General features: G+C 45.6%; 1 protein-coding gene across 2 annotated transcripts in view; it reads left to right on the forward strand.

Moving 5' to 3' along the window:
• Positions 1–27,226, forward strand: part of DAGLB (diacylglycerol lipase beta) — a 49,020-nt gene continuing 21,794 nt past the window's right edge. The window contains exons 1-3 of one of the 2 annotated variants that reach the window (XM_040439687.1): positions 1–67; positions 13,625–13,776; positions 21,632–21,806. In XM_040439687.1, coding sequence (XP_040295621.1) covers positions 12–67; positions 13,625–13,776; positions 21,632–21,806 — 383 coding nt within the window. In that variant the 5' untranslated portion in view covers positions 1–11. Of the gene's footprint in view, positions 68–7,551; positions 7,831–13,624; positions 13,777–21,631; positions 21,807–27,226 lie in introns of those variants that run through there. The other variant, XM_040439686.1, reaches the window with a different exon arrangement.

Raw genomic sequence — 27,226 nt, forward strand, 5'->3', positions numbered from 1 at the left:
GAAGAAGTGGCATGTCAGGAAGCGGATTTTTCTATAATACACTCCACATCCGCTTATTTGCTGCCTGGTATGTATTCTGCAGCCGTTTACACTGCGGAGAGAAGAATAAGATGTAAGATCTAATACACCGTATATAATAAACCATAAGATACCCACCAATATACACTGCTCAAAAAAATAAAGGGAACACTTAAACAACACAATGTAACTCCAAGTCAATCACACTTCTGTGAAATCAAACTGTCCACTTAGGAAGCAACACTGAGTGACAATCAATTTCACATGCTGTTGTGCAAATGGGATAGACAACAGGTGGAAATTATAGGCAATTAGCAAGACACCCCCAATAAAGGAGTGGTTCTGCAGGTGGTAACCACAGACCACTTCTCAGTTCCTATGCTTCCTGGCTGATGTTTTGGTCACTTTTGAATGCTGGCGGTGCTTTCACTCTAGTGGTAGCATGAGACGGAGTCTACAACCCACACAAGTGGCTCAGGTAGTGCAGCTTATCCAGGATGGCACATCAATGCAAGCTGTGGCAAGAAGGTTTGCTGTGTCTGTCAGCGTAGTGTCCAGAGCATGGAGGCGCTACCAGGAGACAGGCCAGTACATCAGGAGACGTGGAGGAGGCCGTAGGAGGGCAACAACCCAGCAGCAGGACCCCTACCTCCGCCTTTGTGCAAGGAGGAACAGGAGGAGCACTGCCAGAGCCCTGCAAAATGACCTCCAGCAGGCCATAAATGTGCATGTGTCTGCTCAAACGGTCAGAAACAGACTCCATGAGGGCCCGACGTCCACAGGTGGGGGTTTTGCTTACAGCCCAACACCGTGCAGGACGTTTGGCCTTTGCCAGAGAACACCAAGATTGGCAAATTCGCCACTGGCGCCCTGTGCTCTTCACAGATGAAAGCAGGTTCACACTGAGCACATGTGACAGACGTGACAGAGTCTGGAGACTCCGTGGAGAACGTTCTGCTGCCTGCAACATCCTCCAGCATGACCGGTTTGGCATTGGGTCAGTAATGGTGTGGGGTGGCATTTCTTTGGAGGGCCGCACAGCCCTCCATGTGCTTGCCAGAGGTAGCCTGACTGCCATTAGGTCCCGAGATGAGATCCTCAGACCCCTTGTGAGACCATATGCTGGTGCGGTTGGCCCTGGGTTCCTCCTAATGCAAGACAATGCTAGACCTCATGTGGCTGGAGTGTGTCAGCAGTTCCTGCAAGACGAAGGCATTGATGCTATGGACTGGCCCGCCCGTTCCCCAGACCTGAATCCAATTGAGCACATATGGGACATCATGTCTCGCTCTATCCACCAACGTCACGTTGCACCACAGACTGTCCAGGAGTTGGCAGATGCTTTAGTCCAGGTCTGGGAGGAGATCCCTCAGGAGACCGTCCGCCACCTCATCAGGAGCATGCACAGGCGTTGTAGGGAGGTCATACAGGCACGTGGAGGCCACACACACTACTGAGCCTCATTTTGACTTGTTTTAAGGACATTACATCAAAGTTGGATCAGCCTGTAGTGTGTTTTTCCACTTTAATTTTGAGTGTGACTCCAAATCCAGACCTCCATGGGTTGAAAAATTTGATTTCCATTTTTTTATTTTTGTGTGATTTTGTTGTCAGCACATTCAACTATGTAAAGAACAAAGTATTTCAGAAGAATATCTAATTAACTCAGATCTAGGATGTGTTATTTTTGTGTTCCCTTTATTTTTTTGAGCAGTGTACTAATACACCGTATATAATATACCATAAGATCCCAACCAATCTATTAATACACTTATTAATACGATGACAACTGATGGATTGCAGGGTGGTCGTAACCATGGAAACAAGCAGTGTATAATGTAATGGAAAAATTAATCCAGCTACCAAAAGAAGCAATATGGACAATCACAATACATTAGTAAGGCCCCTTTCACACAAGCGAGTATTCTGCGAGGGTGCAATGGGTGATGTGAACGCATTGCGCCCGCACGGAATCCGGACCCATTCATTTCAATGGATCTGTGTACATGAGCGTTGTTTTTCACGCATCACTTGTGCTTTGCGTGAAAATCACAGCATGTTCTATATTCAGCGATTTTCACTCAACTCTGGCCCCATAGAAGTGAATGGGGCTGCGTGAAAATCGCATCCGCAAGCAAGTGCGGAAGCGATGCGTTTTTCACTGATGGTTGCTAAGAGATGTTGTTTGTAAACATTCCGTTTTTTATCACGCGCGTGAAAAACGCATTAAATCGCATTGCACCCGCGCGATAAAAACGAACGCGATCGCAGACAGAACTGAATGAACTTGCTTGTGAAATCGCGCATTTTTCACTGAACGCATCCGGACCTATTCCGCTCACGCTCGTCTGCAAGGGGCCCTAGTGTCTTGTATTCACTTTCTCTACATGATAAATGCCATTTGCTGAAGTGCGACAGCCCCTATAATACACTTATGTATGCCGTGAATAAATTAGCTTTAATTAGTGTTAATTACACACAGCACCTCATTCCAAAATCTGCATTCATGAATATTCATTGCCAACATTTTTTGCTCACGTGCAGAACACCATGACTGGCATTCTGTCACCGCGCGGCGCTCGGCTCTGCTGTGTCCAGGAGATCACAATTGATTTGAATAGAAATGGAGGGCGGCTGAGGAATACAAAATGTACAGTAAGGTCGTGTTCACACATAGCGGGAAGAATCTGAACAGAAATCATCGGATGCTCATTCATATTTGGGAAAATATGGGTTTGGTCCTATGTAATGCATAGGGTTAAAATCCACAATACTGAAAAAAAGGCATACGTGGGCTTCCCCTTAAAGGGGTTATTATACGTTTTTAAGTTGTCCACAGGATAGAGGTTTAAAGGGGTTTTCCCGACACCTGGCTTAAAGGGGTTTTCCCGACACCTGGCACCCCAACAATCCTATGAGTACTGTGGCCTTCTCACAGCTTACCAAGCACAGCGCCATACATTGTCTAGTGGTTTTGCTTGGTATTGCAGCTCACGCTCATTCACTTCAATGGGACTGAGCTGCTCCTAGGCCATGTGACAGGAATGTTACATCTCTGGCCTACGGTAAGCTGCGAGGGGCCCCGGCACTGTAGCAGCTGATCAGCAGGGGTTCAGGTAGTCAGACTCCCACCGATCCTGATAGATCATTAGTATGAGACACTTGGAGAACCCCTTTGAAGGGTTATACCCATCTAATACATTGATGGCATATCTCTAGGACATGGACCAGCAACCTCCGCCACTTCAGCTGTTCAGAAACTACAACTCCCAGAATGCTTCATTCACTTCCATGGGAGATAGAAGAACAGCCAAGCATGTTTGCATGTTGGGAGTTGTAGTTTCACAGCAGCTGGTGCGCCGAAAGTTGCTGATCCAAGAATGCCAGATAGGTGAGAGCACTGAACATGCCTGGCATTCACTTCTATGGGAGTTCTGAAAAGAGGGTGGCTGCGCTTGCGCAGGGTCTTCTTCACTTTGGGGGCTTGTTCTGGAGATAGGAGCAGGTCCCAGAGGTGGGACCCGCACCTATCTGACACTGGTGGTGTATCCTAGCTATATGCCACCCATGTCTGAGAAAAGAATACCACTTTAAAGTATCTGAGTGGAGGGGGACCAACTGCTGGGGACTCCACCGATTCTGATAAAGGGGGTCCTGTTCCTCCGTATGGATAGGGTGGCCGGTTGGTCTTGCGTGCTGTCGCCTTTGTCCTGTCGTCCGCTGTCTCCAGGAAATTCTATGGAGAGTGAATGGAGCAGAAGTCCAAGCTCAACCTGCTGATCCATTCATGTGGGGGAACGGGACCCCATTGGGATCGGTGGGGGTCCCAGCAGTGGGATCAGATACCTATCCCCTATCCTCTAGAAAGAAGATAAGTCATAAACGTGTTACATCCCCTTTAAATTCATAAAGTTTATTAAAGGGGTTGTGCATGCGTACTGTTAGTCCGATCTGATACATCTGCGCAAGTCGCATTACCTTGAGATCAATGTATGATGTGTAAGGGGGCAGTCCCTGGTGTTCCGCAGGGTACCGCCACATGGGCAGACTGGGAACTTAAAATGGCCCTGGAAAAAAACCTAAATGTGGCCCCAATGTTGTAGGTGGGTCCAAATAGACACAAGTAGGCAGGGCCAGCAATACCACAGTGCAGCACAATATACTGCCCCAGCAGCACCAAATACCACAGTGCAGCACAATATACTGCCCCAGCAGAACCAAATACCACAGTGCAGCACAATATACTGCCCCAGCAGCACCAAATACAACAGTGCAGCACAATATACTGCCCCAGCAGCACCAAATACAACAGTGCAGCACAATATACTGCCCCAGCAGAACCAAATACCACAGTGCAGCACAATATACCGCCTCATCAGAACCAAATACTACAGTGCAGCACAATATACTGCCCCAGCAGAACCAAATACCACAGTGCAGCACAATATACTGCCCCAGCAGAACCAAATACCACAGTGCAGCACAATATACTGCCCCAGCAGCACCAAATACAACAGTGCAGCACAATATACTGCCCCAGCAGCACCAAATACAACAGTGCAGCACAATATACTGCCCCAGCAGAACCAAATACCACAGTGCAGCACAATATACCGCCTCATCAGAACCAAATACTACAGTGCAGCACAATATACTGCCCCAGCAGAACCAAATACCACAGTGCAGCACAATATACTGCCCCAGCAGAACCAAATACCACAGTGCAGCACAATATACTGCCCCAGCAGAACCAAATACCACAGTGCAGCACAATATACTGCCCCAGCAGAACCAAATACCACAGTGCAGCACAATATACTGCCCCAGCAGAACCAAATACAACAGTGCAGCACAATATACTGCCCCAGCAGCACCAAATACAACAGTGCAGCACAATATACTGCCCCAGCAGAACCAAATACCACAGTGCAGCACAATATACCGCCTCATCAGAACCAAATACTACAGTGCAGCACAATATACTGCCCCAGCAGAACCAAATACCACAGTGCAGCACAATATACCGCCTCATCAGAACCAAATACTACAGTGCAGCACAATATACTGCCCCAGCAGAACCAAATACCACAGTGCAGCACAATATACTGCCCCAGCAGAACCAAATACCACAGTGCAGCACAATATACTGCCCCAGCAGAACCAAATACCACAGTGCAGCACAATATACTGCCCCAGCAGAACCGAATACCACAGTGCAGCACAATATACTGCCCCAGCAGAACCGAATACCACAGTGCAGCACAATATACTGCCCCAGCAGAACCAAATACCACAGTGCGGCACAAAATACTGCCCCAGCAGAACCAAATACCACAGTGCGGCACAAAATACCGCCCCAGCAGAATTAAATACCACAGTGCAGCACAATATACTGCCCCAGCAGAACCAAATACCACAGTGCAGCACAATATACTGCCCCAGCAGAACCGAATACCACAGTGCAGCACAATATACTGCCCCAGCAGAACCAAATACCACAGTGCAGCACAATATACTGCCCCAGCAGAACCAAATACCACAGTGCAGCACAATATACTGCCCCAGCAGAACCAAATACCACAGTGCAGCACAATATACTGCCCCAGCAGAACCAAATACCACAGTGCAGCACAATATACTGCCCCAGCAGAACCAAATACCACAGTGCAGCACAATATACTGCCCCAGCAGAACCAAATACCACAGTGCAGCACAATATACTGCCCCAGCAGAACCGAATACCACAGTGCAGCACAATATACTGCCCCAGCAGAACCAAATACCGCAGTGCAGCACAATATACTGCCCCAGCAGAACCAAATACCACAGTGCAGCACAATATACTTCCACAGCAGAACCGAATACCACAGTGCAGCACAATATACTGCCCCAGCAGAACCAGGTACCACAGTGCAGCACAATATACTGCCCCAGCAGAACCAGATACCACAGTGCGGCACAATATACTGCCCCAGCAGAACCAAATACCACAGTGCGGCACAATATACTGCCCCAGCAGAACCGAATACCACAGTGCAGCACAATATACTGCCCCAGCAGAACCAGGTACCACAGTGCAGCACAATATACTGCCCCAGCAGAACCAGATACCACAGTGCAGCAAAATATACTGCCCCAGCAGAACCAAATACCACAGTGCAGCACAATATACTGCCCCAGCAGAACCAAATACCACAGTGCAGCACAATATACTGCCCCAGCAGAACCAAATACCACAGTGCAGCACAATATACTTCCCCAGCAGAACCGAATACCACAGTGCAGCACAATATACTGCCCCAGCAGAACCAAATACCACAGTGCAGCACAATATACTGCCCCAGCAGAACCAAATGCCGCAGTGCAGCACAATATACTGCCCCAGCAGAACCAAATACCACAGTGCAGCACAATATACTTCCACAGCAGAACCGAATACCACAGTGCAGCACAATATACTGCCCCAGCAGAACCAGGTACCACAGTGCAGCACAATATACTGCCCCAGCAGAACCAGATACCACAGTGCGGCACAATATACTGCCCCAGCAGAACCAAATACCACAGTGCGGCACAATATACTGCCCCAGCAGAACCGAATACCACAGTGCAGCACAATATACTGCCCCAGCAGAACCAGGTACCACAGTGCAGCACAATATACTGCCCCAGCAGAACCAGATACCACAGTGCAGCAAAATATACTGCCCCAGCAGAACCAAATACCACAGTGCAGCACAATATACTGCCCCAGCAGAACCAAATACCACAGTGCAGCACAATATACTGCCCCAGCAGAACCAAATACCACAGTGCAGCACAATATACTTCCCCAGCAGAACCGAATACCACAGTGCAGCACAATATACTGCCCCAGCAGAACCAAATACCACAGTGCAGCACAATATACTGCCCCAGCAGAACCAAATGCCACAGTGCAGCACAAAATACCGCCACCACAGTATTCAATTGCTGCACTGTCCTGTGGCCACTGATAAGTACCTGATGCTCCTACATTAAAGGATCGGATCGTTATATACCAGACTAGTAGCTGCGGGGGCGGCTTCGGTGGCCCTATGGGCATCGGCCCAGGGGGAAATTTCCCCCTAGGGTCTATGATGGCCAGTCCGGCCTTGATGTCAGCCATTTTTTTTTTGTGTCGAATGGGTGTGTCGGAACCTCCACATCGCACGCAACTCACAGTCGAATTGCGTCGTAGAAAAGTCGCGTGACTGCTATGAAAAACCGTATGTGACTTCATGTCGTAGCATAATTACCCAGGGCAGCACATGGCAACCTAGGAATACCGTCACCATAGTGAACTATTATATAGATAGTATTGGGAACCCCCTTTTTATGAAAATGTGTGGGGATGAGCTGGATAAATATGGCACTGACTATTCAATGACTGAATACAGATGTATATAATATTTGGCATAAGTTCACAATCTGAAAAATGAAGCAACACAACCACTTCGAACATGATTCCGGATATGAAGGGTTAATAGTAAAAAAAAATTCCACAGCAGTGACAGGACGGTCACGTGACATGGCTGCGCGCTTCTCGGCGGTCGGCTGCTTTGGGCTCCGCTGTTTCCGGTCGGAGGGCATTGAGCGCTGCGCACTGGCGGACAGGGCTATGTGAGGCGGGCGGCGGGCTGTCGCTGTACCGGAGTCAGAGCTCACGTCACCCGGTAGCGGACTAGGAGCCGTCAGGATGCCGGGGCTGCAGATGTTCGGCCGGCGCTGGGCCATCGCCAGTGATGACCTGGTGTTCCCCGGAGCCTTTGAGCTGCTGGTGAGGTTTATCTGGTGAGTGATGTGCGGATGTCACCGGGGGAGACCCCCTCGGCGTGCTGGGACTTGTAGTGACTGACGAGGCCCCCCCCCCCCAGGCTGTCATCACGTGACTTACTGATGTTTTTGACACTTATTGCTCACAAGTAACATTTGGGGCCCCCACCTAATAGGGGTTTCTGGCTGATCACATCCTCCATGGAAGTGCAGCCGGATGGGGAGCACTGCAGAGGGGTCGCACAGGATGGGCTTGGACGCCCCCGTTCTCAGGAGCAGTAAGACCCCCCCCCCCCCATATTTAAAGGGCTTCTCTCAGCAGGATCCTTATTAAACCAGCCATATGTCTGGTAGGGTTGACCCTGCTGATTAATTAAAAGCATACCTTCCTTCCCCCAATCCGTGACTGGATTTAAGAGCAGTAAGGGTTTATAAAGTAATATGCAAATTCCGGCTATAACAAGTTACCCCTATCCCTACTTTTGGGACCCCCACCGATCACGAGATAGCTGATCGCTCCCATAGAAATGAATGGAGCAGGCTTTATGGCTGGTTTAATAGGGTTGATCATGATGACAGATTTTGTAACAGTCATTGTGTAATCAAAAATTGAGAAGTACATTTCATGAAAACCTGAATGTTGTAACTAGAGATGAGCGAATTTCATATTTTAAAATTTGTTGGCTGGTAAAAGCAGAATTGCGTTATGGATTCCGTTACTACGGACCATAACGCAATTCTATGACGGAATGCCTTTAGAGTCCTCTCCTGCATAACGGAAACGGTACAGATCCGTTATGCAGCCTATAGACTTCTATTATGACGGAATGGATAATGGAATGCTTCTAAAGCAGGCATGCCCAATCTGCGGCCCTCCAGCTGTTGCAAAACTACAACTCCCATCATTACTGGACAGCCCACAGCTACAGTCCTGATCAAAAGTTTAAGACCACTTGAAAAATGGCAAAAAATCATATTTAGCATGGCTGCATCTTAACAAGGTTCCAAGTAGAGCTTCAACATGCAACAAGAAGAAATGGGAGTGAGACAAAACATTTTTTGAGCATTCAATTTAATGAAAACAACGAATAAACTGAAACAGGCTGTTTTTCAGCTGATCAAAAGTTTAGGACCACACCTCCAAAAAAAACCTAAACCCCCCCCAAAACAGAAATCCAACTTCCAAACATGAACTCAGTAATGAGTAGCTCCGCTGTTATTGTTTCGGCATGCTTGATGCAAGCGTTTCCATGAGGTGAGTGGGAACATTTCTCCAAGTGGTGAAGACGGCCGCACGATGGCCATCTACTGTCTGGAACTGTTGTCCATTTTTGTAAACTTCCCTTGCCATCCATCCCCAAAGGTTCTCAATTGGATTTAGATCAGGGGAACACGCAGGATGGGCCAAAAGAGTGATGTTATTCTCCTGGAAGAAGTCCCTTGTCCTGCGGGCATTGTGTACTGTAGCGTAGTCCTGTTGAAAAACCCAGTCGTTACCACACGGACGAGGCCCTCAGTCATGAGGAATGCTCTCTGCAACATCTGGACATAGCCAGCGGCCGTTTGACGCCCCTGCACTTCCTGAAGCTCCATTGTTCCACTGAAGGAAAAAGCACCCCAGACCATTATGGCGCCCCCTCCACTGTGGCGCGTAGAAAACATCTCAGGTGGGATCTGCTTGTCATGCCAGTAACGTTGGAAACCATCAGGACTATCAAGGTTAAAAAAATTCTCATCAGAGAATAAAACTTTCTTCCACCTTTGAATGTCCCATGTTTGGTGCTCTCTTGCAAAGTCCAAATAAGCAGTTCTGTGACGTTCAAGGAGACGAGGTCTTTGAAGACGTTTTTTGTTTTTGAAGCCCTTCAGTCTCAGATGCCGTCTGATGGTTCTGGGGCTGCAGTCAGCACCAGTAAGGGCCTTAATTTGGGTCGAGGATCGTCCAGTGTCTTGACGGACAGCCAATTGGATCCTCCGGCTCAGTGCTGATGAAATATTTTTGGATCTTCCACTTGACTTTTTTGTTCCATAATCCTCAGGATCATTTAAGAAATTCCAAATGACTGTCTTACTGCGTCCCACCTCAGCAGCGATGGCGCGCTGTGAGAGACCCTGCTTATGCAGTTCAACAACCCGACCACGTTCAAAAAGGGAGAGTTTTTTTGCCTTTGCCATCACAACGTGTGACTACCTGACAGAAAATGACAATGAATCCACATCTTTGCACAGATTTGGCCTTTTGAAGGCATGTGGTCCTAAAATTTTGATCAACTGAAAAACAGCCTGTTTCAGTTTAATCGTTATTTTCAATTAATTAAAAGCTCAAAAAATGTTTTGTCTCACTCTCATTTCTTCTTGTTGCATGTTGAAGCTCTACTTGGAACCTTGTTAAGATCCAACAATGTAAAATATGATTTCTTGCCATTTTTCAAGTGGTCTTAAACCTTTGATCAGGACTGTATCGGCCTACAGAAGGGCATGGTGGGAGTTGTAGTTTTACAACAGCTGGAGGGCCGCAGGTTGGGCATCCCTGCTCTAAAGGCATACCGTTATACATTCCGTCATAGAATTGCGTTCTTTTCCATGGTAACGGAATCCATAACGCAATTCTGCTTTTACCAGTAAACGAATCGCAAATGAATTTCATAAGCGGAAATTCGCTCATCTCTAGTTGTAACTTCCATCTAGTAAGGAGAACACCGCTTCTGTTCTCTTCCATCCAATGTGTAAATGGGTCAAAGAGGAAACTGGAGATAGTAAGTGTAAATCATGCTGGGAGTTGTAGTCCTACAGTAGCTGGGGAGCCACAGGGTGTTTTTCTGAGGGTGCCATGGCACGTGTGGCCTGCATGCAGTTTCCAGCTGGGCTGCCTCTATCTGTGCCCGGCACCCACTGCTCAGCCGCAGTCATGTAGTGGCACCCTAACTTTAGGCAGGGATCCATATGGGCACATTGGGGGAGAATTATCAAACTGGTGTAAAGGAAGACTGGCTTGGTTGCCCATAGCAACCAATCAGATTCCACCTTTCATTTTTCACTGCTCCTTTGGAAAATGAAAGGTGGAATCTGATTGGTTGCTATGGGCAACTAAGCCAGTCTTCCTTTATACCAGTTTGATAAATCTCTCCCGTTGTCCTGTCATTTAAAGGGATATCCCACCTACGTTTGAAGCTGTGTACAGGGTTCAAAATGTCCATCAATAAAAAATATCCCCATCCGACCTGTGTCTCCATAAGAGATACACACAAGCCAATGGCCGCGGGGGATGTTGTACTCAAGCTGACTTGGTGCCGAAGGCAGGAGTTTCAGAATACGCTCCACCACCCTTGGGCCTGGACTTCAGTCTTGGTTTCTGGAAGATTTAGGACCACTTTTACACAGTCAGTGTTTGATCGGTGATTTTCCTCAGTGATTGTGAGCCAAAACCAGACATGGAGTCTGCACAGTGATCAGGTATAATGGAAAGATCTGCTCCTGTTCTGTGTTTGCATGGTGCAAGTCCGCCGAGGCTGGTGATTGGCTGCAGCACGCACGTGTATGTCTATGTCACCACTGCAGCCGTGTAAACAGAGACCGGAGTGCAGAGCTGGCACTGGGGGAGATTAGGTGGTCAGAGTGTCACGCTCCAGACTTGCAGCCCAGCAGCTCCCGTCCTGACCTCCCAGCACTGCCGGGGTCCCGTAGCATTATATTTATTTATGATGCTTTGTAACCCTTACACTTCTGCAATGTATTGGATAAGGCCTCATTCACACATACGTGTATTTTCATGGACCACGGTCCGTAAAAAAACCGTCCTGCTTAGAGCACAAACACACTGCGTCATTGGTTGCTATACTGCGCTGTACAGTAATACACTCGTATGATCTATATGAGTGTGTTACTGTACAGTGGCACAAAGCGCACGGCGTCATAGCAACCAGTGACACTGTGCACTCGACAGGCCGGGTTTTCACGGACCGTATGTGTGAATGAGGCCTAACGCTTATGGGATTATGTCAGCGTTATCCAATACATTCCAGACCTCTAAGTCCTCTTTCACACGGGCGTTCCGGGAAAATGCGCAATTTTTCAGCGCGAGTGCAAAGTGTTCTAATGTGTTTTGCACGCCCGTAAGAAAAATCGGCATGTTTGGTACCCGGACTTCTTCACAGAAGTTCGGGTTTGGGATCGGTGTTGTGTAGATTTTATTATTTTCCCTTTATAACATGGTTATAAGGGGAAATAATAGCATTCTTAATACAGAATACTTAGTAAAATGTCCATTGAGGGGTTAAAAATAATAAACAAATTTAACTTAACCAATCCACTTGATCGCGCAGCTCCTCTTCTTTCGACTTTCTTCAGGACCTGGCTAAAGGACCTTTGATGACGTCACTGCGCTCATCACAAGGTCCATCACAGTGACGTCATCAAAGGTCCTTTAGCCAGGTCCTGAAGAAAGTAGAAAGAAGAAGAGCTGTGCGATCAAGTGGATTGGTTAAGTTAAATTTGTTTATTTTTAACCCCTCAATGGACATTTTACTAAGTATTCTGCATTAAGAATGCTATTATTTTCCCTTATAACCATGTTATAAAGGGAAAATAATAAAGATCGGGTCCCCATCCCGATCGTCTCCTAGCAACCGTGCGTGAAAATCGCACCGCATCCGCACTTGCTTGCGGATGCTTGCAAATTTCACGCAGGCCCATTCACTTCTATGGGGCCTGCGTTGCGTGAAAAACGCACAATATAGAACATGCTGCGATTTTCATGCAACGCACAAGTGATGCGTGAAAATCGCCCCTCATGTACACAGCCCCATTGGAGTGAATGGGTCCGGATTCAGTGCGGGTGCAATGCATTAACCTCACGCATTGCACCAGCGCGGAATTCTCGCCCATGTGAAAGAGGCCTAAGGGTTACATAGCGTCATAACGCAATATAATGCTACTCGACCCCAGCAGTGCTGGGAGGTCAGGACGGGAGCTGCTGCGCTGAGTCGGGAGCGTGACACCCTCTTGTGTGAAACCAGCCTTACTATTTTAACACATTTAGGGAAGATGGGCTTTTGATTAATTCGGCCAACCCCTTTACAGTCTATGAACCCTTTCAGAGGCACTTTTTTTTTGCTTATGACTGCATTTTACTCATTTTGGACTAAAAATCTTTTTTTCAATTGGTCTTTATTAAAAATTTTCAGCAGTTTTTGTCATAAACACCTGGGACCCCCGCCGATCAGCTGTTTGAGATGGCATCGGCACTCCTGTGAGCGCCGTGGCCTTCTCACAGCTCACCAAGCACAGCGCCGTACATTGTATAGCGGTTTTGCTTGGTATAACACTCAGCCACATTTACAGAACTTCATCGAGACCATGTGACCGATGAACATGATGTCACTTGCCTAGAAAAAGCTGGAGAAGTCGGCAGCACCGCTGCCTTCTCGAACAGCTGATCATCAGGGGGGTCCCGGGTGTCGGACCTCCACCGATCAGATACTGATGACCTGTTAAGAGGAAAGGTCATCAGTATTAAACACTCGTTTAACCCCTTTAAGCCATAGTCTTATCAGTAGGATAAGTTATGAGGTCAGGAGCTCAGAGATAAGAAGCCGTCAGCAGTATAAGCACAGAGTCTGGTACTAGAGAATCTCAAAGCTATACAGAGATTATTTATTTTTTATAGAGAACAATTGAAAAAATGGTACACTTCAATAATGATAATAATAAATTACCCCCTAACGTACGCCTATAGTAAAAATAGCAGATTTCCAATATGTTGAGATGGATGATCAGTCATTCATGTTCATCTGTATTTTCTCTTCTTTTCCAGGTGGATTGGGATGTTGGCCCTCTACTTCGTCCATAAAGGGCACTTTGATTGCCCCGGGGGACCCCTCCTGCAGAGCTACTTCATTGTACTGATTGCCATGCTGGGTGCAATTATCTGCTCCGTGTCGGCAATCGTCTATATCAGTATGCAAGGTGGGAACAGCTCCTTATAACCTCATCCTACATTTGTGAGCAGCGCTGTTGCTATGCCATATACTCTTTGAACTACCTCAAGTGTGAACAGAGCCATACATTTCACCTCCTTCTTTCTCTCCCTGACTTTCTATCTATGTACAACATGTAAGGCTACTTTCACACTGGCGTTTTGGCTTTCCGTTCGGGGCTCTCACCAGCGGTCCAAAACGGATCAGTTTTGCCCTAATGCATTCTGAATGGAAAAGGATCCGCTCAGAATGCATCAGTTTTCAGTTAACAGCGAAATTAATTGATCCCAACGGTAGGTTTCTATTTATTAAGGGAAAGGTCTCAAACTCAATGGTTACCCTTGCAGCTATATATGCACCTAACAAGGGTCAAATTAAGTGGCTGATACAAGTTCTAGAGTCTCTGAAGGAATTTTAGTACTAGGAGGGGATTTCAATCTTGCACTAGATCATGGGATGGACTCCACATCTGCCACGACCCAGTTATCGGGAAGACAGAAGCGTAGATTGCAGATAGCTCTGGCAGATATGGGTCTATCTAATGTGTGGAGATTGTCTCACCCAGAGGAGAAGGACTTCACCTTTTTCTCTAAAGTGCACGGTTCCTACCAGCGCATTGATTATATATTTTTATCTAATACCGTTATCCCCATGGTTAGAGAAGCCACCATAGGGTCGATCACGATATCGGATCATGCCCCGGTGAGCCTGAAGTTAGTATTGAATGGCATGCCTGCAAGGTCCTGGTCATGGAGGCTCAATTCAACCCTTTTGGAGGAGAATGAACATAAAGATAGGGTTAAGAAGGTAATCCTAGACTATTTTAGCTTAAATGAAACCCCTCAGATGTCATGCCCGATATTGTGGGAGGCCCACAAAGCTGTAGTAAGGGGAGAGTTTATCAGTATAGGCTCCAAAGTTAAAAGACAAAGAACACAATTGATAAACTCTCTGCTCTTGCAGATTTCCACACTGGAAAAGCTACATAAAAAGGCGCAGACAATTGAAGTTTTAAATCAGCTAAAATCCCTAAGATCTCAGCTAAAAGACAAGTTGAACATTAAATCTGCTAAAATGTTACAGGCTCTGCGTTTCAAATACTACTCACACGGGGATAAGAGCTCTAAATTGATGTCGAACCTGCTAAAGGCACAGAGGAATAAGTCCTTTATTCAAATAATTAAATCAAAAGAAGGCCACAGATTAACGGCTACGCCGGCTATAGCGAAAGAATTCTGCAGGTTCTATACTTCATTATATAATCTGGAAGGGGAAAGAGGGCCCGAAACTAGGGATAGTATGTTGCTGCAAAATAACATAGATGCTTTCCTGAAATCTATTGATGTGCCTGCCTTGTCTGCCAGGGATAGAATAGATCTACTGAAGCCATTCACTGAGGAGGAGGTTGCTAAGGTTCTCAATAGCATCCCACAAGGAAGGGAAAGATCCGGAAGCGTGTGGTAGCTATCGCCCAATCTCACTCCTTAACACAGATTTAAAATGGTGGGCTAAATTGCTAAGTCATCGTATAGCAGGTTTGTTGCCTGGGTTGGTGGGGGAGGAGCAAGTTGGGTTCGTACCCGGCAGGGAAGGCAGGCACAATGTTAGCCGAGTGGTTAATGCAGTTTGCTATGCTAAAAAGAAAAACATGCCTTTAATATTGCTAGGGACAGATGCTGAAAAGGCTTTCGATAGGGTTGGTTGGCCTTTCATGCGTAGTACCTTGTTGGCGTTTGGCTTCCCTGATACATTTGTCAGAGCAATTTTCTCCCTGTACTCAGCTCCCACAGCCCGTATTTTAGTCAATGGTACATTGTCTGACCCCTTCATTATTAAGAACGGTACTAGGCAGGGATGTCCCCTCTCCCCATCTTTATTTATATAAGTCCTAGAAACACTTCTGCTGAAGTTCAGGCAGGATCCCAGTATCAGGGGAATCAAGGTCAGGAGTGATATGCAGAAAATGGCAGCATTTGCTGACGACTTGCTGCTATTAGTCACCAACCCTGTCGAAGCAATGAAGCAAATATTAGACACCTTTAAAGCCTTTGGGGAGATTTCCAATTTTAAAATTAACATGGAAAAGTCTGAAGCCATTGGAGTCTCAATACCCCCTTCCCAAATGAAAAAGATAAGAGGAATGACCCCCTTTAAGTGGCCCTCCACTGCGATTAAATACTTGGGAGTCATGATCCCAGCCAATCCTTCCCAGCTGTTCCAGCTTAATTACACTCCGTTATTAACAAAAGTGCAAACGTTCCTGAATAAATCCCTATTACCCAGAATTTCATGGTTAGGACGGAAAAGCGTATTAACCTCATACATCCTACCCCAAATACTTTATATGTTTCGCTCCCTCCCAATAACAATACCCAGATCATTCCTGAACAGATTGAGATCTATTATGGGGAAATTTCTATGGGGTAATAAAAAAGCTAGATTAGGGCTCTTTCACACCTGCGTTATTGTCTTCCGGCATAGAGTTCCGTCGTCGGGGCTCTATGCCGGAAGAATCCTGATCAGGATTATCCTAATGCATTCTGAATGGAGAGTAATCCGTTCAGGATGCATCAGGATGTCTTCAGTTCCGGTACGGAACGTTTGTTGGCCGGAGAAAATACCGCAGCATGCTGCGCTTTTTGCTCCGGCCAAAAATCCGGAACACTTGCCGCAAGGCCGGATCCGGAATTAATGCCCATTGAAAGGCATTGATCCGGATCCGGCCTTAAGCTAAACGTCGTTTCGGCGCATTGCCGGAGCCGACATTTAGCTTTTTCAGAGTGGTTACCATGGCTGCCGGGACGCTAAAGTCCTGACAGCCATGGTAAGTGTAGCGGGGAGCGGGGGAGCAGTGTACTTACCGTCCGTGCGGCTCCCGGGGCGCTCCAGAGTGACGTCAGGGCGCCCCAAGCGCATGGATCACGTGATCGCATGGATCACGTCATCCATGCGCATGGGGCGCTCTGACGTCATTCTGGAGCGCCCCGGGAGCCGCACTGACTGTAAGTATACCGCTCCCCCGCTCCTACTATGGCAACCAGGACTTTAATAGCGTCCTGGGTGCCATAGTAACACTGAAAGCATTTGGAAGACGGTTCCGTCTTCAAATGCTTTCAGTACACTTGCGTTTTTCCGGATCCGGCAGGCACCTCCGGCAACGGAAGTGCATGCCGGATCCCAACAACGCAAGTGTGAAAGAGGCCTTACCTCACTCTCTACTTATAAGGAAGAAGAGACATGAAGGTATATCTTTGCCAGATATCTCCGCCTATGTTCAGGCTATCCATCTAGAGAGATGGTTGACTTTAACTAGAACTGGGGATAATCCTCTACATGCACGCTTTGAAAGAGAGGTATTGGGGAAAAATAGTACACACTTGCTATGGCACAAACCTCCAACTTTAAACCCTCAGGAAATTATAAGTGTTATAACTAAAAGTACTATTAAAGAGTGTCAGAGGTCATCAGCGTTAAACTTAAACAAAGGAGATCTATCCCCTATTACTCCTCTCAATATATTGCCCTATGTCCTTTCAGATAGAATTATAGAGGCCAATCCGGTGTGGGAATCTGTATCAGAGTTCAAAGTAGGGGACCTTTTGAAACTGCCTCTCACTACCGATATCTTTGAATCTCTCAGAGGGGAGCCACCTAGAGTAGGATCAGATATTCAAAAATGGGACTTTGAAGTAACATGTAAGAAGTTTAAGTTATCTAAAAACCACTCGAAGATAGATCCATCTTGGTTAGAGACTATGGTTCTATTGCCAAAATTGCCAACTAAAACTTTATCCTTAATATACAGACAGATTCTAGAGAAAAGAGGAGACAATCCGCCCACTTACCTTAAAGAATGGGAGAAGGAACTAGGGATAAGTCTTGATGAACCTAACAGGGCCTTTATTCTGTCACATTCACATGGTTTCTCCAGATGTGTCAGAGTGCAGGAGAAGTCACTCAAAACCTTAACCAGATGGTACCGTACACCTGAATTTCTCCGAAAAATCCACTTAATCAGCTCTAGTGAATGCTGGAGATGTATGGAGGATGTGGGTAGTATTTCCCATATATGGTGGCATTGTCATAAAATTAGACAGTTTTGGGATTCAGTGGAGGAGACTATGAATAGGATCTGCTCAGGGAAATTGTCACTTACTGCCCCCCTAGTTCTGTTGTGGAGGCCAGAGGGCAATTTTACTCCTAATAAAAATAATCTACAGACACATATGATAACAGCCGCCAAGTTATTGGTTCCAGCTTTATGGAGAACTACAGAACCGCCTAGTATAGCCATGTGGTATGAGAAAATGAATCACCTATGCAGAATGGAGGAATTGGCCAGTTGGGAGTCTCACAACAGACAGGGGTTTTTGAAAACTTGGCAACCTTGGTTGTCACACATGGTTACTCAACAAGAACAGAGACCCTGAGATACCGCCATACGGAAAGTATTGGAGGAGCAGAACTCCTTTCAACCCAGAGGGGAACCAATTTGAATGTAAGAATAGGGTCTATCTTAACATGTGTCTCAAGATATGGTTACAGTTTTTGCGGAAGAAAAACAGGTCTATAACACACTTTTTCTGGTATATAGTCTTCAGAATGCGGCTGATCAGGTCTAAAGAGCGAACCATCTCGACTCTTAAGTGTTATCTAAAGATTTTGTTTTAAGGTCCAATTTTTTGTTATGTTAATTATTTTATGTTCATTAAAGTGGGAAATTCATTGTATGGAACCTGCAATCTCACAATGCATGATATGTTAGGTTTGCGAACCACTTGTTATCTTTGGATAGAGGTTATACTTGTGACTTGCACTAATTTGCCATTTAGACCAGTTGCACTGGTCATGCCTTTTTCCTAATTATTCAAAAAGTATATGTGATATTATGCTTTATTGTTGTAAACTTTAATAAAAAGAGAAGAATGCATCAGTTTGTATCAGTTCTGTCTCCATTCCGCTCTGGAGGCGGACACCAAGACACTCCTTGCAGCGTTTTGGTGTCCGTCTGACGAAACTGAGCCAAACGGATGCGTCCTGGCACACAATGTAAGTCAATGGGGACGGATCCGTTTTCTATGACACAATCTGGCACAATAGAAAACGGATCCGTCCTCCATTGACTTTCAATAGTGTGAAGACTGATCCGTCTTGGCTATGTTAAACATAATACAAACGGATCCGTTCTGAACGGATGCAGACGGTTGTATTATCTGAACAGATCCGTCCATGACTGATCCGCACAAAACGCGAGTGTGAAAGTAGCTTAATCTGCATGGGCATGAACGGTCACACTAACAATTGGTCTTCCCCATGCAGTTTGCATAGGCCCCTGTGAGGGTCACTGATTGATGTGTTAGGCCTCATTCCCCCTTCCAGTGATTCATGGACATTAGAGAACACGGACAGCACACGTAACCATTCATTTTAATGTGTGTTTTCACACATCAGTGTTTTAGCACGGAAGCTAGCCGTATTTTTGTCCGTGTCCACGGATCCATCACACCCATTATAGTCTAGGGGTCGTTATCCGTGTTTCATGGAGAGGAGATGCTTTGAAAATTAATTTAAAGCTGTGCAGTGTCCATGGAACACGGATGACACACGGAGAGCAGACACACGGATCCTTCACGGATTTCATCACAGACACAGATGTGTGAATGAGGCCTTACGGTTCTTCACGCACACTTTTGTATATGACCTTAAAAAAAAGCACCATGCTAAAACAAGTTGCACTTTTTTTTTTTTTTTTTTAAGCTGCAAAATACCCAATTGAGGTCTATGGGAGAAAAATGCCAGGCAATGAGGGCAAACCGCCAGACCCAGAGCATGCTGCAATTTGAAAAAAGTTGTACCTCCAAAGGTGAAAAAACTCCACTAGACTAAAACGCCTGTTAGTATATCCTACAGATTTCCAGGTAACATCTGGAGCTGGCGTTTTTTTTGCAAAAATAAAAGTGGTAAAGATGATGCACCAAACAATGCAGAATGCTACATAACCGCCCCTATTCATTATGCCATTATGCCCCCGGTAAAGATACCCATACACCTCCAACCGCTAATGGCTAAAAGCTTGTTTTGCTGACGGTTATTCTTCCCGACTCCCCAAAACACGTGCATTTATGTGGACAGTAAGCCACTGCAGACACCTATGGTGGTGACTTATCTACCTTTTGGGAATTAAAGGATTGGGCGTTATAATTCAACATGTCTAATCCTTTAGATGTTGGGGAGATTTGGATCGCCCGCATACACGTAAGCTGGTCGGCCACTCCTGCAGAAACCGGCGGCTTCGGCTGAATTTACTCTTGTGTGTATTGGGTTTACTCTTGTGTGTATTGGGACTTCTGCATCTGTGACCACAGTCTGATGGCTCCTGAAATCATCCATCTTTCTAGGCAGTCTGCAATTTTCTGCAAGTTCTGTCTCGTCTGAGGATCAGCTTTTCACTGCTTTGGTTGATACAGATGATGACACGTATGTATGAGGAGCTTCAGGCAGAATACTGATGGAATATCTAGCATGCCGATACTTGTGTCATTCCGCTGAAGGCTTTCACAACGACCAAGGAATGATTGTGGTATTGTCACATTGTAAAACCGTAGTATGGCGGTATCAGACACGCAGTACGTTTTGGCCAAATGTTGTTTACATTACAGTAGAGTGGGTAAGCAGCGGCCAGACGCCTCCGATGCCGCTCATCTAGGGAAGAAACAATGTAATTGGAAAGGTCTAAATCCTATCTGTTGGATCCTTGTGTAGAAAGTAGTGTAATGTCTCAAGACAGAAGCGTTACTTAAAGGGGTTGTCTGAGCTTTTTAATATATATCAGATTTGCGGGGGTCTGACACCCGGCACCCCCGTCGATCAGCTGTATGAGCAGTGCGCACGTGCCGTCTCTTTTCTCTCTTCCTGCTGCTGTCTATGGCAAAAACCATAGACAGCAGAAGCGGGCAGGAAGAGATAAGAGACGGCATGTGCGCACTGCGCGCGCCGTCTCCTCATACAGCTGATTGGCGGGGGTGCTGGGTGTCGGACCCCCGCCGATCTGATATTGATGACCTATCCTGAGGATAGGTCATCAATATTAAAAAGCCCAGACAACCTCTTTATTGAAGCACTCCCACAATTTTTTTTATTCTCTGACCTATTAGAAAGGTAATGTTCTTACCAGTGACTGTATATGTGAGTTATAACCTCCCTTCTGATCCTCAGCTGTGTCATGTGACCAACACTCTTATCTCCAACCGACACAGCATCTTATGTATGGACAGGAAGCCCATTTCTTTATGTATTCCTATGGGAGCCTCAATGTCAGTCTCCTAGGAATGCATAGACAAGTAACTGACTTCCTGTCCTGTGTCAGTTGGAGATCAGAGAGTTGGTCACATGACACAGCTTAGGATCAGAACGGAGGGGATAACTAACATATACAGTCACCGGTAAGAAGATTACCTTAACTACAGTTTATATTATGTACCCTTCTAATGGTCCAGAGAAGAAAGATTTTTGTGGGAGTGCTTCTTTAAAGACACACTAAATTGATCAAACCTTGTACGGCATTTAATAAATTTGCCACAAATCACGGCAACATAGACTCCTGCAAAATTGATAATCGTCCCCTATACGTCTGTTGACGTCTCCAGTGGACTTCAGCCTCTGCCTTTACAGCGGCAGAGAAATGACAGCTCCCAGCGTGTCCTGACAGCTGCAAGCATGCTGGGGGTTGTAGTTGGAGAGCACTGGGAGAGGTACAAACTGAAGAAGACTCGACACATTGAGGTGTTAGTTTTGTTTATATTATATTTGTATTTCTTAATCTTTTTTTCCCTTTTGTTTTGCAGGTACAATCGCCAACCCGGGGCCCAGGAAGTGCATGCCCAAACTGGTGTACATCCGCCTGGCCCTCTATCTGCCAGAATTCGCGTGGGCCATTATGGGGGCAATCTGGGTGTCGGATAATGGGGTTCACTGTGAGAAAACCGTGGTGAATGTCATTCTGCTTACTGTTGTCGCTAGGTAAGAGCCTCACCCTGATCTTTCGAGAGTTTCTTTGGTTTTATGGCCTGTTGACCTGTTTAAAGCTGGATTCTCACACAGTTGTTTTCGTGGTTTAGTAGCATATATATATATTTTTTTTAACATGCTTTTTTTTGATATTCGCTAAAAGTCTGTGGGAATTTGAACTTTTTTTTTTTTTGCTAGTGGTGTTTTTTTTTTTTTAAACACAGCGTGTTGAGGCCATTTTTCCATACCCTTGTCTATAGCAGACAAATTCAATTAACATGTGTTACGAAAAAATTTCTACAAAAAAAAAAAGCACACCTTTTTATCACTGGGTTTTTTAGCAGTAAAAAATAAGCCCAAGCAAGTGTGGGAGCTCTAAATTAGTATTCCCACCTCCAAACATTTTTGGCCTATCCACAGGAGGTGGGAATACCCCTTTTATTGGAGTTTTGATGCCAAAAGACTGGTGATGTGATAGCACCAATTAAATGCCCCCCAAACTTGCATCATGGACCAATTGTTGCATGTAAAGTATGCCAACTGAGCAATTTTGAATTGAAAATTTAAGTTGCAATGTCACCAGTCACGTGATCCTTCTTAACCAATCAGCCCCCAGGGTTGCCCTGTTTTGGAGATGTATTACTTTCAGAACTTTGACAAAAAAAATTCAGGGTGCCCCTCCTTGGGTGGTTTTGCTGACATACAGGTGCCATCATGTATAGATCTGTTTTAATATTAAAGGGGTTGTCGGGTTCAGACATATCCCTGTTTTTTACCCAGACAGCTCTTCTGACATGAGCATATATGCTCCGATGCTATCCTTTGTCCTGCGCTGAATCGCCCAGGACAAAGGCTTTTTTTTTTGAGATCCGGTGACGTACCGGGCTCTCCATGGGTAAAGCTAGGCAGAGGCTTCTGCCTAGCAGTAAGCCCAGTGATGTCACCGGCACTAATGGAAGGGCCTGTAAAACGGCTAGGGCAGCGCTAAAGCCCGCCCTTCAGTGCCAATGACATTACCGGCAACGCTGCTAGGCGGAAGCCTCAGCCTAGCAGTGTGAAAGTATAAACAAAACATCCCTTGCCCTGCGCGATACAGCGCAGGGCAAGGGAGAGCATCGGAGCATGAAATGCTCCGATGCTCATATCAGAAGGGCTGCCTTGGTGAAAATGGGGGTATGTCCGGGTTCAGCTCTGAACCCGGACAACCCCTTTAAAGGGAAAGTATTATATAATATAGCTTTGTGTGACTGGTCAGTTTGAGGCCTGGGCTAGACTGTGATCTGTAAGTGATATGTAACATACATAATCAAGATGTTGATGCCATCCAGCACAGGCAGTAGGGGGGGGGGTAACCCCAAATGGCCAACCCTTTCTCGGGATTAGAGGGATTTTCCTGGAGTTAAATGTCAATGACCTAAGGATAGACCATAATATCTGATCATCCAACATCCTCACTGTTTGAAGGGGTCGCAACATGTGGGCTGCTGTCTCTTCATAGTATACCAAGCACAGCGCCGTTCATTGTATAGTGGCTGTGCTGGGTACTGCAGCTCAATCCCTTTCACTTGGAATGGGACGGAGCTGCAGAAAGGTCTGATGAACATTACATTACAGGCCAAAGAAAAGAAGCCACTGCACTGGCCTGAGTGTCGCAGCTTGTTCCAGCATCTGACCTGCAGGGGCCCCAGGAGTTGAACCCCCACCAATCATATTAATAACTTGTTCTGAGGATAGGTAATCAGTGTATATGCCGGCTCAATATTCACGCCTCATGAGATATTGCAGATGAAGGGCGCAATATGTAAAGCCCGAAACTTTAATGATGTAAAGTCCGGCTGAATAAAAACACTAATTGCATTGAAAATTCCTATTGGTGTGCTGTCTCAAACTCTGATTAATCGATAGGTCGTCGGTGTATAAGTCCTGGACAAGTCTCTCTGCAGTCAGTTGGTTGCAGCAAGGCATTGTCACTGGGGGAAGCTGGGTGGGAATATCAATATAAGTGTAGCATATTCAATTAATGAATGCATTCGGAAATTCTTTAGACCCTTTCACTTTTTCCCATTTTGTTATGTTGCGGCTTTGTGCTCAAATAAATATATATATATTTTTTTTAAGTTTTCCCCTTCAATCTGCATTCCATACCCCATAATGAGAAAGTGAAAAGAGCATGTTCAAAATCTTTTTTAATTTATTGAAAAACTAAAATCTACCATTGACATAAGTATTCAGACTTCGGGCTCATGCACAAGAACGTATTTTCTTTCCGTGTCCGTTCCATTTTTTTTGCGGACCGTATGCGGAACCATTCACTTCAATGGGTCTGCAAAAAAATACAACATATCCTATTATTGTCCGCATTACGGACTAGGATAGTACAGTTCTATAAAGGGCCAGATGTTCCGTTCCGCCAAATACGGAATGCACACGGATGTCATCCGTATATTTTGCGGACCGCAAAATACATAGTCAGGTCCATAGATATTGGGACATCGGACACAATTCTAAAATTTTTGGCTCTATACACCATCACAATGGATTTGAAATGAAACGAATAGGATGTGCTTTACCTGCAGACTGTCAGCTTTAATTTGAGGGTATTTACATCCAAATCAGGGGAACGGTGGGGGAATTACAACAGTTTGCATATGTGCCTCCCACTTGTTAAGGAACCAAAAGTAATGGGACAGAATAATAATCATAAATCAAACTCACTTTTTAATACTTGGTTGCAAATCCTTTGCAGTCAATTACAGCCTGAAGTCTGGAACGCATAGACATCACCAGACGCTGGGTTTCATCCCTGGTGAGGCTCTGCCAGGCCTCTACTGCAACTTTCTTCAGTTCCTGCTTGTTCTTGGGGCATTTTCCCTTCAGTTTTGTCTTCAGCAAGTGAAATGCATGCCCAAATCGGATTCAGGTCCGGTGCTTGACTTGGCCATTGCAGAACATTCCACTTCTTTCCCTTAAACTCTTTGGTTGCTTTTGCAGTATGCTTTGGGTCATTGTCCATCTGCAGTGTGAAGCGCCGTCCAATGAGTTCTGAAGCATTTGGCTGAATATGAGCAGATAATATTGCCCGAAACACTTCAGAATTCATCCTGCTGCTTTTGTCAGCAGTCACATCATCAATAAATACAAGAGAACCAGTTCCATTGGCAGCCATACATGCCCACGCCATGACACTACCACCACCATGCTTCACTGATGAGGTGGTATGCTTAGGATCATGAGCAGTTCCTTTCCTTCTCCATACTCTTCTCTTCCCATCACTCTGGTACAAGTTGATCTTGGTCTCATCTGTCCATAGGATGTTGTTCCAGAACTGTGAAGGCTTTTTTAGATGTCGTTTGGCAAACTCTAATCTGACCTTCCTGTTTGAGGCTCACCAATGGTTTACATCTTGTGGTGAACCCTCTGTATTCACTCTGGTGAAGTCTTCTCTTGATTGTTGACTTTGACACACATACACCTACCTCCTGGAGAGTGTTCTTGATCTGGCCAACTGTTGTGAAGGGTGTTTTCTTCACCAGGAAAAGAATTCTTCGGTCATCCACCACAGTTGTTTTCCGTGGTCTTCCAGGTCTTTTGGTGTTGCTGAGCTCACCGGTGCGTCCCTTCGTTTTAAGAATGTTCCAAACAGTAGTTTTGGCTACGCCTAATGTTTTTGCTATCTCTCTGATGGGTTTGTTGTGTTTTTTCAGCCTAATGATGGCTTGCTTCACTGATAGTGACAGCTCTCTGGATCTCATCTTGAGAGTTGACAGCAACAGATTCCAAATGCAGATAGCACACTTGAAATGAACTCTGGGCCTTGTATCTGCTCATTGTAATTGGGATAATGAGGGAATAACACACACCGGGCCATGGAACAGCTGAGAAGCCAATTGTCCCATTACTTTTGGTCCCTTAACAAGTGGGAGGCACATATGCAAACTGTTGTAATTCCTACACCGTTCACCTGATTTGGATGTAAATACCCTCAAATTAAAGCTGACAGTCTGCAGGTAAAGCACATCTTGTTCGTTTCATTTCAAATCCATTGTGGTGGTGTATAGAGCCAAAAATGTTAGAATTGTGTCGATGTCCCAATATTTATGTACGGTCGTGTGCAAGAGCCCTTAGTTGAAGCACCTTTGGCAGTGATTGCAGCCTCCAGTTTTCTTGCGGATGATGCCACAAGGTTTCCACACCTGGATTCGGAGATTTTCTAACATTCTTCTCTGCAGATCCTCTCAAGCGCTGTCAGGTTGGTTGGGAACCATTGGTGGACAGCTATTTTAAAGTCTACTTGGGATCAAGTTATGGCTCTTTCTGGGACACTCAAGGACATTCAAAGTTGTCCCTAAGCCAGTCCTGTGTTGTCCTGGCTGTGCGCTTAGGGTCATTGTCTTCGTGGAAGGTTAACCTTCGGCCTAGTCTAAGCTTCAGGGCACTCTGGATAAGGTTTTCATTAAGAATATTTCCGTTGCTGTACTTTGCTCCATTCAGCTTTCCCTCAACTCTGACCAGTCTGTGTCCCAGCCACTGAAAAATATCCCCACATCATGATGCTGCCACCACCATGTTTCACTGTAGGGATTGTATTGGGCAGGTGCTGAGTGGTGCCTGGTTTCCTCTAGACATGATGCTTAGAATTGAGGACAAAAAATTCAATCTTGATTTCATCAGACCAAAGAATTTTGTTTTTCACAGCCTTTAGGTGCTTTTTTTTGCAAACTCCAGGTGGTCCTTCAAAGAGTATTTTACTGAGGAGAGGCTTCTTTCTGTCCCCTCTGCCATAAAGCCCAGATTGGTGGAGTGCTGCAGTAATGGTTTACCTTCTGGAGGTTTCTCCCATCTGCACAAAGTCTCTGGAGCTCAGCCAGAGTGGCCATTGAGTTCTTCATCATCTCTCTTTTACCAAGAACCTTCTCACCCAGAGTCCTGGTTGTTCCAAACTTTATCCATAAGAATTATGGAGGCCACTGTGCTCTTGGGAACCAGTGCAGCAGAATTTTTTTTGTCCCCTTCTCCAGATCTGTCCCTCCACACAATCCCGTCTCTGAGCTCTACAGGCAGTTCTATCTTCTTGGTTATTGCTCTAATATGTATTGTCAGCTGTGAGACCTTATACAGACAGGGCTGTGTCTTTCCAAATCACGTCCAATCAACTTAATTTACCACAAGTGACTCCAATCAAAGTGTAGAAACATCTCCTAAGATGTTTAAGAGAAATGAGAGGCCCCCAGAGCTAAATGTCAAGTGTCATAGCAAAGGGTCTAAATACTTATGTACATCCCAAATTTTTGTTTTTCCTTTTTAATAAACTTCTAGAATTCTGTTTTCACTTTCTCATTATTGGGTATTGAGTGAAGATTGATGGAGAAAACTCTTCTTTTTTTTTTTTTTTTTTTTTTTTTTTTTTTGTTTATTTTAGCAGAAGGCTGAAA

The sequence above is a fragment of the Bufo bufo genome, chromosome 7, assembly GCF_905171765.1.
Source record: "Bufo bufo chromosome 7, aBufBuf1.1, whole genome shotgun sequence".
In the NCBI taxonomy this organism is placed as follows: Eukaryota; Metazoa; Chordata; class Amphibia; order Anura; family Bufonidae; genus Bufo; species Bufo bufo.